General features: G+C 39.1%; 1 protein-coding gene across 1 annotated transcript; it reads right to left on the bottom strand.

The window, feature by feature from the left end:
* Nucleotides 1-115: 115 nt before the first annotated feature.
* On the bottom strand, nt 116-13,539 carry LOC120570158 (interferon-induced protein 44-like). Its single transcript, XM_039818401.1, has 8 exons — nt 13,443-13,539; nt 12,988-13,005; nt 12,841-12,874; nt 11,833-12,034; nt 5,905-6,057; nt 1,735-1,903; nt 604-704; nt 116-466 (listed from the first exon to the last, which is right to left on the bottom strand). The coding sequence occupies exons 1-8, from the start codon at nt 13,465-13,467 to the stop codon at nt 302-304; spliced, it is 867 nt and encodes a 288-aa protein (XP_039674335.1). The 5' UTR covers nt 13,468-13,539; the 3' UTR covers nt 116-301.
* Nucleotides 13,540-13,558: the final 19 nt, after the last annotated feature.

Raw genomic sequence — 13,558 nt, 5'->3', positions numbered from 1 at the left:
TCTGTGATTTCAGGAATACAGAAATAAAAGAATTTAAAACCATGCACGCCTAGGATTTCCTTTCATAAATTCAAGTAATAAGTGTTGATGAAAAGAGTAACAGCTGCACACTGACTGAAAGCCACAGAAATGTATTTATCGCAAACATGCAAACATGCAATTACATGTATGTGTTGGTAACTAGGATCAGATCCCAGCTGTCTTATAGAGACAACAGTCTTCATCAAATACAGACATTAACTGTCAAAGCGATCTGCCAACAGATTATAACTGAACATCCGAGACTCACTTCTCTTTACATTTAGATTAATTTCTCAATGAAGTCGTCTCCAAAGCTGATCATTTGTCTCAGTGCACTCAGGATCAGAGTGTTGACATCATCATTGATCTTGATTTCTTCACTGTAGTTCTTCACAGGAAAAATACAGTTCACTGGGATCCCCACTGCTGCGCTGAAGTCTTTCACCTGAGTGTTAAACAATGGGAGTTAATGTGGGTTTCTGTGCTCATATATTGAATATAGTTAAAACAAAGTTAAAACACATTATTTATATTTAAATTATATTTATATTTCTGTACAGACTCAGAAAGACAGAAACCCACCTTTTGCTTAATGTGCTTGCTCTTGTACACATTCTTCAGATCCTTTTCAGTTTCAGGACAGGCTGAATCAATGTGGGTGCCTATTGCCATTTGGGGAATCCCTGCAGAGAGAAACACACTCAGTATTTTAGCTTTTTCAGGAAGTTTCTGTTCCTTAAATCCAACACAAAACTGAACAATCTGTTGGTTAGACAAGAACGTTTTTTTTCTCGGTACAAACATGTCTTAACAAGCTTTCACTAAAAACGCTAACAAGGCAGGAAAAAAGCTTAAATCCGATCTGAAACCTAAACATTTTAGTTTTTATAGTCTTGAAGTAAGAGCTGTATCAAACTGAAAACTTGTTGATGAGATGACTTATGGACTCACTGGACTTGGTCCTGTACGATGTGTTTTAACACCATTAAGCCTCATGAGGCCTATACTACAAAGCAAGATCAACATGTCCTGAGGCCTGTACTACGAAGCAGGATTTGGCGTTGAGCTAACTTCAGGTTCAACCCAGGGTTTTCGGTACCACGACGGTAGATTAGTTGTTACCGGATTCAATCGCCGTGGTAACTTATCCTGAACACCTAACCTGGTCGGGAGCAGGTTAAGTTGGAGATTAGAGATCAACCGGTGTTAAAGCACCGCCTACTGACCAATCAATACTCGATTGATAACGGCGTCACCGTGTTATATGCTTCAGTCTGACTACATATCACTTTGTTAATTTTTGTTTTATTATTGTAAGTATAGGTCATCTGTCATCTATATATATATATATATATATATATATATATATATATATATATTCTGTTAATACAATTTCACAAGTTCCATTTTGTTTCTTAACTTGTTTCTTCTTGAATCGTGTTGTATTTCCACTATATCTATGTATATTCGTTGTGTGTTTTATGCTTCTATACATGTTTTCGTCTTTGTGAAGCACGTAGGTGCAAATTTGTTTGCTTTTTAAAGTGCTACATAAATGAAATACACTTTAACTTAAACGTAAACATATTTGTAATTGCTTTACAATTGATCATTATGTCTTATTTAGTGTAGATAGATGGACACAAAATGGCAATTTTATCCAATTAAAATGAGTTTGAATACTTTCTGAAGCCAAGTATATTATATTCTTACCCAGCTCACTGGCTGCCTCTCTGATGTCGGCCATCTTCTTCAGAACTGAGTCTGTAATTTCTGCTGAGTTAGCAGAAAGCACACAAACCAGAACATGAACTTTGTCGTTTGCAGAGGGACGGGGGTTGTAGCTTGGATCCTCAGGAGACAGTGGAGATGAAGGGTTGAACTGGAAAACAATTAAATTATGACATGTTCATTTAAAAAGTGTTGTCAAATAATACAACAAAATATCAGCTTGAGAAGAGAAACCAAAAACACTTAGGGCTATATCTTACAACCAGGGCCATCCCTGAACAATGGGGCTGTTTTCTGTTGCTGCCCCTTGGACTGCAGCCAATTCCACCATCAACATGACATGGGCCGGAGGTGACTACACTTTACCCCAAAGCCTAGTTTTTAATTAGTATGAACTGGGCTTTATGGGGCTTTATTTTTTTACGGGCTTTTTATCCCCAAGTTAAAAAAAAATTAGAAGTGACTTACATACTGCTATTACTGCTAATTTGTACAACAATACAATCATGTTATGAATACAAAACGCTATGAAGTTGAATGTTTTCTACATTCTATTGATCAATAAATTATCAGTGATGTTGAATATAGTCTAAAGTGTAATGGACCACCAAAGTTCATGCATACATGTGAACCGCATATTAATACCAGAGTTGGACCTTCATGGTGTAAAACGTCACCATATGTGAATAGGGCCACAGCAGAAAGACGGAGCGGAACAACAAAGCTTGTTCAGGGTTGTCATGTATACTCCTATAGGCCAACTGTTTGCATCAGGTGTTAAAACCAACTGTACCAAAATACTGTATTAGAGTACTATTAAATGCGACTATGAGATGTTTTTAACCGGTCATGAAAGTGTCTGACTAACAGTCGGAGCTCCGGTGGAAGGAGAGCTCTGCGTCCGTTAGCAGTGGCTTCTCGCTGCGCAGCCGGTCCCAAGAGCAACATGGTCACCGGGAGTGTCCGGTTCAGCCTGAATTCACAGCGGAGCGTTCAGTTCCAGTCAAAACATTGCAGCTTAGCTGTCTTTTCAGCACCAGCCAAATGTGTAAAATATCAGCTGTGGATGAGTGGGAGGCTGGATGCTGAAAATCAGATGTTTTTGTGCCTGTGACTTTTCTTTGGCGCTGGCTATAAACCTCCTAAGATCCTAAGATGCTTGCTACAGTTACACTGATTCATGGCTTGGTTCTAATGCCACTGGGCGCTCTCTCGCTCTACTGTTACTCTCTATCTCTCTCCACCATATAACGTTACCGTGCTTTCAGGCACTTGTTGAGTCTCCATCTAAATCTCTGCCATTTCAACCAGCTGTTTGTAACATTAAAATAAAAAGGATTATGAATCATTTTATTACTATAGTTACAGCTGAGTTCTCTATTGGCTGTTGAAACAGGAGATGTCTCTTATGTTCCAAAACCAGCTTCTGGAGACTCCAGACCAGCTAACTTCTCTCTGGCTGTTGTTGGGAATCGGTAGGGTACAGATTCAATTATTGGCAAATTGTTGAAAGATGTTTTTATCAATATTAATATAGTTATGAATATGCATATTAATAACTTATAACTGACATACAATCAAAACGGGGCACCACCCTGGAATCAGGGACCAATAATCAAACTGTGAAACAGTCTCATAGGTGGTGTTCCCTTTAAAATACAGATCCTAATTAACTTGATTAATCTATCTGGTATTCTTTAAAGGAACAGAAAGGACAGATGAATCCAAGCCTGTTTAACCACCAATTATTACAATAGGTACACAAATAATCACAGACAACTGCTCTTTAAAGTATAATAGAGTTTATTAACTTCAAAATCATCAATGGCCAATCAATAATTCTTCAATCACCCAAACTTCTATACCTTTCTATAACTTACAACCAAAAAAAAAACAAGACATGTGGTGAACATGTCCCTCTGTGTGTGCGAGGAGGAGGGGGAGGTGATGAGACCGCGGGGGTTGCTAGGCAATGCAATCAAGACAATCCAAGATGGCGGATCTTGGAGTTAGCTAGCTAAGCCCTTTCTTTGTCTATGAGCACATGTTGGCCGAAAATCCTTTGTTTGAAAAAGATAATGTTTAACCCACTACTGATCGGTTCCAACATTGTTGAAACAGGAAACGTCGCTTACGTTCTGAAACCAGCCTCTGGAGACTCGACCAGCTGAGTCGCAGCGACACCATCAGCTGGTTTGAGTTGAGCTGAGACAAGTTTCATCTCGTTGCAAATCTTTGGTCTGAACTGGGCTTAAAGGGGTGATAGAATGCAAAACCGATTTTACCCTGTCATAGTTGAATAACGACAGTTCGGGGGGTAAATAGGACATACATATGAGCTCTAAATCCCATTGACACCCCTTTACTATGAAAATCTCATTTTTGAAACTGCTGCAGAAAACGGGCGAATCTCAACAAAGCTAGTTGCTTACGTAAGCATCTCAGGACCTGAACCTTTGTCAGCCCATGGGTGTATTAAGAGAACAGTCACGCCCCAACATTTACATAGGCTACACAACTGACCTGAGATCAGGTAGTTTTCTGAATCTAGGTCACGCAGATCTCTTCTATTCCATTACAAAATTCACTTCTGAAACTTTTTTATGTGAGAAATCAACTATGTAAAGTTCGAATATGGGCCGTTTTACTAATGTTGATGGCTAATTGCAAATTTTGTCCGACTGTGTGTCAGAGTTCAGCGGCCGGTGCTGCATGGGTTACTGCCTCGCCCCCCGGCCTGTCCTCCGTCACAGACCCCGGCCTGCTGTGAGCTCGATGGAGCTCGGCCAGCGGCCCGGTGCTCAATACCCGCGCAAACTCACCCTTCTCTGGGTGACTGGACTACCACACGCCGCTGCCCTGACAGAGCTCCAGGGCCTGCATAAGGGCCAATAAAATATATGTTCTCCCTCCCCTCTTCCTGTTACCGGCCGACCGGTGAGTGACTGAGAACGCGGTCAGCGAGCTTGTTACGACCGCAATCTCTTACCGCAGCCCGCAGGTTCCAGTTAATCTTATAATGGGTATGTGTGTTGAGTTATTTAAACAAACAATCGGGGAAATAAACGCCTCTTGTCCGCAAGTCTCATTGATAGAGCCGCAGTGAGCTGGAGTCCATCAATGAGAGCTAGCTAGCCTCCTCCTAACGAGACCTCTGACATTCACAAAAATGCATTCAATTGAATTCCGAAATCGGAAGTGTTAGCTAAGCTTGTAAGACCTTTGGGCATCGGTAATATACATGACCTGACAAAATTCAAACTGTAAATATACTATAGTTATGCCAAAAGTGTAGCTAGCTAGCTGCTATCGTTTCCCATTGTTTTCAATGGGACATATAGCTAGCTAACTGCTTGTCCTAAAAAGACGCCTGCCATTCATACAAATGCCTTAAAATCTATTTTGACACAACAGTTAGCTTTATAAGACATTGGGGTAGATGTTATATAAGTGGCGTGATGAAATTCAAACCGTAAATATATTATAGTTATGCCGGCAGTGTATTGGGGATTCGCACAACCAATCAGTGCGCAGCTCATCTAAATATTCATGAGCATACCATATTTGGAAGAAAAGCTCTTGTTACAAATAGGGCCAAAACACAGGGATGCATAAGGGCCAATAAAATATCAACCAGGCCATTTTCAGCCCAACCAATGTTACATAGGAGACCATAAGGAACAGTGTGAAATACCCTATATAATCACCCCTTTAAGAGAAAATAAGTATGGTGGTTTCAGTACTTCTGAAGTTCTTCTACAGCTTTTTTTCTCTCCAATTCTTTGGCATATACACACACACACCTTATATAGTGTTTACAGGGCGTTACCAATGCTAATAAATCATTCATCACACCAAGTTAAAAGCATATCAGCATTGTTAAGAATGTTTGATGTTGACTTCTCTTATTTTTTTAGGAAACTAGGAGAATGAAAGTTCTAGCAAGTGGATATAAAATGAATCAGAACTTTTGTTGTTAGGGAATATTTTACTGATACAGTCAATATCAATATGTTGGGACCTGTCAGATATGTTCATGAACAATATTACAGCATGTTGAAAATGAACATGATCCAGGCAGCATCGTGTTTCCTTTAAAACATGTTTCATGTTGTTCATCATGTCAAAGGTTCAATAATGAGACAATTCTACCTTGTATCCCTCCTTCACATGTCCATTTAGGGCCAGTATGATGTCATCAGCACGAACTCCATCCCCTTTCTCCAGACCCATGACGTCATTGAAGACAAAATGATATGGCTTCTTGTCCGTTCCTCTTCCTTCTATGATTTCATGAGTTTTATACTGTAACACAAAAAGATAAAATTATTGTGTTAATCACAATGATGCCATCCACAGACTTTTGTTTCTGCAGTATTTATTTAGTAACACATCCCTGGAACACAAAACCAACACTTAATAAATTAATAAGTAAATGTCAATATTAAAAAATGCATTTCCTGCAGAAAATGCATGTGAATGCTGAATAGCTAAAATACTAAAGCTAAACTGGATTAATAGCTATCTGTAAGAAGAAGTTGAAGTAGTGATAATGGTTTTAATTAGGATGAATTTCATTGACAAGTTCAAAAACACCACTAATGTAAAAAAGATGTGGAATAATTAAAGCTTTTTTTGAAAAGCTAATGCTAAAGCTAAACTGGATTGCTGGTTAAATGTGTAAGAAGAATGTGAAGTTTTAAGAAATCTAATGAATATGAATGTCTTTAAAAAGTTGAATAGCCATATTATATGAAAGTTGTAGGTGTTACGACAGTGGCACAGCAGTGGCCAGCGAGCGACATCCATTTGGCATATCTCGGCACCACAGTGGCAGTTTGTCGGCAGTTGAGCGACCCTGCCTCAATTCGTCATTAACTAAGCCAAAGTTTAATTTCCTCGAAAATATCCCAAGATAAGTGTGCAAGGGTTTGCATCATTATGCATCCCAGATTAGTTCTAGGCAACTCTCGCCCTATGAAGCGGCCCGATTGGTTGAAGTTAGGCATTGACCTTGAGTAGTTAAGGTTAGGATAGCCAATTGGTCAGAAGATACAGCAGGGGACCAGAACAAATCTGGTTCTGTCAAGTGATCAGGATATATCCTTTAACGCCCATCTAAAACAAACATCGAGAACAGCCTTTTTTCATCTTCGTAACATTGCCAAAATTAGGAATATCCTGTCTCAAAACGATGCTGAAAAACTAGTCCATGCATTCATTACTTCCAGGCTGGACTATTGTAATTCCCTACTGTCAGGTTGCTCAAATAAGTCCCTTAAGACTCTCCAGCTGAACCAGAACGCTGCAGCATGTGTTCTCACAAGAACTAAGAGAAGAGATCATATTCCTCCTGTATTAGCTTCTCTGCATTGGCTTCCTGTGAAATCCAGGATTGAATTTAAAATCCTTCTCCTAACCTACAAAGCTCTAAATGGTCAAGCACCATGTGACGGGGCGCATGGCTGCCATCACGGTAGTGATACGCTACCTATTTTTATTACAAAGACTGAGTGAAGAGGTTGCCTGTATGTTTGTTTGACGAGTTTATATGTTCGGTTTGTATATTGGTTGTATATCATTTGTCAAATTGCCCATATTAATCCCGTAGTTTTGTGCACAGTTTTTAACATCTAATACTGTGGTGATTTGTTATCTAGGCCTAGTTATATTCATCTATACATCATTTATTGTTTATAACTGTACAGTTTGTCACAAACATCACCTGTTATAAGAACCACCACAACACTTAAGTCTTTGTTAACTAATGTTCGTTTATTGAGTGTAAAAGTATAGAGCATAAAATGGTTTGTGCTTCCCATGTGCTCTTTGTTATTATGTAAAGTTTGCTGCTGTCCTTGAGTTTGGATGGGTCTGTGACTTCCTGGTTGTAGCTGTCGCCGTGGTCCTGCTGCACTCCCTGCTGAGCTCAGTGGTGCCCTGCAGTGTCATGCTGCGTCCTGCTGAACCCTGCTGCTTCCTGCTATGTCCATCCATGCTCTGCTGGGCCACGCTACATCCTGTAATGCCCTGCAGCGCCCTGATATAACATGAACTACTACGACTACCATTTGAAGTCACTGTTCCATTATTAATGTGACTATTATCGCCACTGTTCATCACACCCCCAACCCGGCCCGTCAGACACCTCCTACCAAGAGCCTGGGTCTGTCCCAGGTTTCTTCCCAAGAGGGAGTTTTTCCTCGCCACTGTCGCACTGCTTGCTCTTGAGGGAATTACTGTAATTGTTGGGGCTTTGTAAATTATAGAGTGTGGTCTAGACCTACTCTATCTGTAAAGTGTCTCAAGATAACTCGTGTTATGATTTGATACTATAAATAAAATTGAATTGAATTGAATTGAAAGTGAGCATGGACGCCTGGCCAATCATAGCTGCCGTACAATCATACACTGGAGAGCTTTTTGAGTCGTGATTCACAATTTGTGCTACTGCTGCTTAGGGTTGGGTAACGTTTGGATTTTTACGATTCCGATGCCGAACCTGTACTTTTAAAACGATTCCGATTCCTAAAACGATTCCTAAAACGATTCCTAAAACGATACTTGAAAAATGACATCAAAGAAAGGCTCTTTTATGGAGTTTTTTTTAAATTGAAAATTATTTAAATTTAACAATATATTAACATTTTAAAGTACTTCAATATAGTCAACCTAAGTCACCTAACACATAACTACAATAATTTAACAAATAACCGTTTAACCGTATCAACAAGTAACAAGTAATAAATCTTGAGTTGGTATGCCAACCAGTTTCAAACTTCAGCAGTTCTTTTGCAGAAAAATGACCATATTTGCCTTCTCTGGCGAGATACTACACCTCTCCTGACTTATGGCATGTCCTGCACAGGAGAAGACTCTCTCAGATGGTGTCCAACAGGCCTGTACACACACAGGGAGGAGTCTGAAAGGGCAAACGATTTGGGGAGGCTGTCCTGCCTCCCCCAACACAGGGTCTTGTCCTGAACGATAGACTAGCAGCGCAAGTGTAATATGTTTACTAACGATCAGTGAATGGTTAATATGCTTTTACGTCCGTTTTGGTGAGCCCAGAGGGAAAATATGGCATTTTAAAAGTAGCCTACATTTATGGTAGCTAGCTAACGGTAGACTACAGAGAAAGTGTGATATTTTTACGTCCGTTTCGGAGCGTGTACAAAAAGCCGTCTATCAGCAGTGATTGTAGAGTAGCATGTCCAAGAATAGCGCGGACACGCGCTTCACACCGTGAGTGGGCACGTGGCCACTCGGCAGAAAAGGGAGAAAGAAAAAAAAGAGTCTGCCGCTGTCCGGAGCGACGGAGGGAAAATATTTCAGTCGGAACCGAAATGAGGAACCGAAATTTGCGTTCTAATCCGGTCCTAATAATACCGTTGGTGTAGGAACCGGTTGCATAGTGGAACCGGGTTTCGGTACCCAACCCTACTGCTGCTGCATCACACCATTGATGGTTAGACAAAAACATGATAACATTAAATTATATTATTTTATATTCTATTTAAAATCTCACATTCAAAGTATTGAGTCATTAACTTACAAGTCCACGTCATCAAAATGTTGACTCAAGTCGATTCAAGTCAAAGTCACCAAATCTCAAGTCCACATCTCTGTAATACACTGAAGCATAAACCATTGAGATCTTTGTGAACCACTCTTAGTCTGGCGTCTCCCCTTTGTAGACGTACAAGGGACTAATGTCCCCGACAACACAGCTTCCAGGACCAATGGGACACACAAATCCCTCCACCATGTTAAGGTGTCGATTCCCAGAGGAGAAAACATATGGAAATATATACGAAACTACTGTGACCACTCACTGTTAGGCCTATGTGACAGTTAAGTTTAGTAAAAAAAAGATCACAGTGACAGTCCTGGCCAAAATTAGAAAACAGATTGTGATTTGGGTTAAAACAGCGTTCCCCTTAAGTAGTACTGGGGTGGTGATGGCGCGGTGGATATGACACGTACCTTTGAAGTGGGAGATCGGGGTTTGATTCCCACATCAACCAATGTGTCCCTGAGCAAGACACTTAACCCCTAGTTGCTCCAGAGGCGTGTGACCTCTGACGTTTATAGCAATTGTAAGTCGCTTTGGATAAAAGCGTCAGCTAAATGACATGTAATGTAATGTAATACTCAGGGGACATGAACACCTGTTTCCTGGGTGAAAGTCTTGTGTTTTCTCCTTAACTTCTTCAGGACAAGAACACCTGTTTCCTGGGTGAAAGTCTTGTGTTTTCTCCTTAACTTCTTCAGGACATGAACACCTGTTTCCTGGGTGAAAGTCTTGTGTTTTCTCCTTAACTTTTTAAGGATATGAACACCTGTTTCCTGGGTGAAAGTCTTGTGTTTTCTCCTTAACATCTTCAGGACATGAACACCTGTTTCCTGGGTGAAAGTCTTGTGTTTTCTCCTTAACTTCTTCAGGACAAGAACACCTGTTTCCTGGGTGAAAGTCTCGTGTTTTCTCCTTAACTTCTTCAGGACATGAACATCTGTTTCCTGGGTGAAAGTCTTGTGTTTTCTCCTTAACTTCTTCAGGATATGAACACCTGTTTCCTGGGTGAAAGTCTTGTGTTTTCTCCTTAACTTCTTCCAGGACATGAACACCTGTTTCCTGGGTGAAAGTCTTGTGTTTTTTCTCCTTAACTTCTTCAGGACATGAACACCTGTTTCCAGGCTGAAAGTCTTGTGTTTTCTCCTTAACTTCTTCAGGACATGAACACCTGTTTCCTGGGTGAAAGTCTCGTGTTTTCTCCTTAACTTCTTCAGAACATGAACACCTGTTTCCTGGGTGAAAGTCTTGTGTTTTCTCCTTAACTTCTTCAGGACATGAACACCTATTTCCAGGCTGAAAGTCTTGTGTTTTCTCCTTAACTTCTTCCAGGACATGAACACCTGTTTCCTGGGTGAAGGTCTTGTGTTTTCTCCTTAACTTCTTCAGGACATGAACACCTGTTTCCTGGGTGAAAGTCTCGTGTTTTCTCCTTAACTTCTTCAGAACATGAACACCTGTTTCCTGGGTGAAAGTCTTGTGTTTTCTCCTTAACTTCTTCAGGACATGAACACTTGTTTCCTGGGTGAAAGTCTTGTGTTTTCTCCTTAACTTCTTCAGCACATGAACACCTGTTTCCTGGGTGAAAGTCTTGTGTTTTCTCCTTAACTTCTTCAGAACATGAACACCTGTTTCCTGGGTGAAAGTCTTGTGTTTTCTCCTTAACTTCTTCAGAACATGAACACCTGTTTCCTGGGTGAAAGTCTTGTGTTTTCTCCTTAACTTCTTCAGAACATGAACACTTGTTTCCTGGGTGAAAGTCTTGTGTTTTCTCCTTAACTTCTTCAGCACATGAACACCTGTTTCCTGGGTGAAAGTCTTGTGTTTTCTCCTTAACTTCTTCAGAACATGAACACTTGTTTCCTGGGTGAAAGTCTTGTGTTTTCTCCTTAACTTCTTCAGAACATGAACACCTGTTTCCTGGGTGAAAGTCTTGTGTTTTCTCCTTAACTTCTTCCAAGACATGAACTCCGCTCCAAGGCTGAAAAGCCCTGTGTTTTAGGAGCCAAACACCCCCCCAACCTCCCATGGATCTTCGTGCTCTTATACAGCAGCAGTCAATACCGACAGTAATATATATGTGGAATACATACAGATTACAGTGCTTTACTTTTCAGAGCTATATGTCTGAAATAGGGGTGTGCATCTCTCACTGATAGGACACTGACCAAGCGAGAATCAAATTAATTTCCTTGTTTCAGAGACTGTTCTCTTAATACATCCAACACAAGGGTTAATCACACAAATGGCTTTTTGCCTCACAAATAAACACACAACAACATTGCAAACACAGCAGCTTTGTTGGATTGACAGTAAATGTTAGACCCGGGCCATTGGCCAAACTTGGTCCATTTAGACCGATGAAGGGCTCCGTGTAATGAAGTAGTTCTATCTGATATAATACAACTGAATACATAATCATATCGGTGAATCTTTACACCCCTAGTCTGGATGCTTCATCAGGACAGGCTGCTGTGTGAATTCACACAAATCTTAAGTTTTCTTACTTTTCTGGTGAAACTTTTGTCAGAGGTAGTTGCACTGGCCAAAGCAGGTGTAGTCATTCTGCCTAGTAGGCAGTTGCTGACAGAGTTGATGAAGCTGGACTTTCCTACTCCAACGGGTCCGTACAGAAGGATTCGGACATGTTTGATGTATTTGGTTTCAGGCACATACTCCTGTGCATACTCAAGATCCCTCACATGGTCTCTGTTAAAACAAGATTACATTTTAGATGAAAATATAAACCTATTACATTTTTTGGTAAAACTTTATAATAACTATACACAATTCATAATTTATTAATAATTTGTTACCTATAAGTTAATGGTTTGTTCATCATTAGTAATGAATTGTTCATACATAATGCATCATCAGTAAAGCATTTGTTCACACAGTTATAAATTGTTTGTTCATAAGCCTATTTAAAAAATATGTTTGTAAGTACATGATTTATACTTAATAGATAATGAACCAACCATTTATGAATGAAATCATGTTTCCATTATATATTTTTATTATATATATTACTTATTGCTTTGTTCATCATTTGTAAAGCATTGCTCCTATGTTAATACTCATAAATAAAAAAAACATTGGACTAATTGATTTGCATAAAACAAAAACAAAAGAAAAAAATTAACAAAAGTTTATCAGATGTATAAGTATTAGTGAGCACCTTACAAAATATCTGATCAACATTATACAATTTGGTAAATTAAACTAATAGCCAAATAATAATAATTATAATAATAAGTAAGTCATTATAGTAGTATGTTTTTAAATAAATGGAAATGTAAGTAGTTGCACATTTCAAGGAGAAAGTGGTTTAAAGACATCTAAACACAAGTTTGTATATAAGCTAAAGTGTATGTGCTGGTTGAGGTGAAAGCAGTTTACATCTTGGTGGAAAGATTACTCAAAGGATTAAAAGGTCTTAAAAAGCCATTTAACATAAGTTAATGTTTTATTAATTTCATGAACTTCAGGTTTAATATAGTGAAGGATGAACTCACCCCCAGGCAACATTTCTCCATGGTTCCTCAAACACTGAAGTGGAAGTTGTAAAATTATTTAAGAAATGAGCAAATATTTGAATGGACAAATCAATAATGGTTGTAATAAAAGTGTAATGTTCAGAAATAAACTTATTATTATCTTACTGGGAGAAGGATTCACTTCTGAAAAGAAAAAACATTTATGAAACGTGTCAGTACTCGGGGTGAAAAGATTCACCGATTCAAATCAGTATCTGGTTATCACAGACATGAGTACACTGACTACAGCAGCAAGGAGGCTGTTTAAGTTATTATGGAGCGGATGTGGATGTTTACTGGTTATAAGTGGCAAGCTAATTAAGTTAAAGTTATACTATTATTAATATATTATGCTATAGATAGTACTAACTGTTAGTCTACTAGCCTTGCTAGGTGAAATTATGATGAAAATAAAATATGATAATAACAATAACATCACAGTTAACGTGCATGAAATATAAATACATATTTCAAAGTAGAACTTAATAAAATACAAACAGAAAAGTTTGAAAAAGCTCAACAACATAAAATGTCTTTCTATAAATCACCACAATTTACTGAAAAATGAGAAATATCCTTACCAGGCTTACTCTTTCCCCCACCCATCCTGTAGCTGTTGTAGAACTGCAGCAAAGTCAAGAATGAACAGTCTTTTATATTACGGATCCTCCCTGTTTCGTGAAACAGAGAGGGTTAG

This window comes from Perca fluviatilis, chromosome 12 (assembly GCF_010015445.1).
Source record: "Perca fluviatilis chromosome 12, GENO_Pfluv_1.0, whole genome shotgun sequence".
Classification (NCBI taxonomy): domain Eukaryota; kingdom Metazoa; phylum Chordata; class Actinopteri; order Perciformes; family Percidae; genus Perca; species Perca fluviatilis.
This window is presented reverse-complemented; position numbering and strand designations above follow the sequence as displayed.

What these genes read in the sequence shown, in the direction of transcription:
- LOC120570158 (XM_039818401.1), bottom strand. Translation starts at nt 13,467, where the DNA reads ATGGGTGGGGGAAAGAGTAAGCCTG. An exon ending in ACAAAAGTTTCACCAGAAAA is followed by an intron (nt 6,058 to 11,832) that starts GTAAGAAAACTT and finishes TTTGTGTTACAG; the next exon opens with TATAAAACTCATGAAATCAT. An exon ending in GCAAGCACATTAAGCAAAAG is followed by an intron (nt 467 to 603) that starts GTGGGTTTCTGT and finishes TTTAACACTCAG; the next exon opens with GTGAAAGACTTCAGCGCAGC.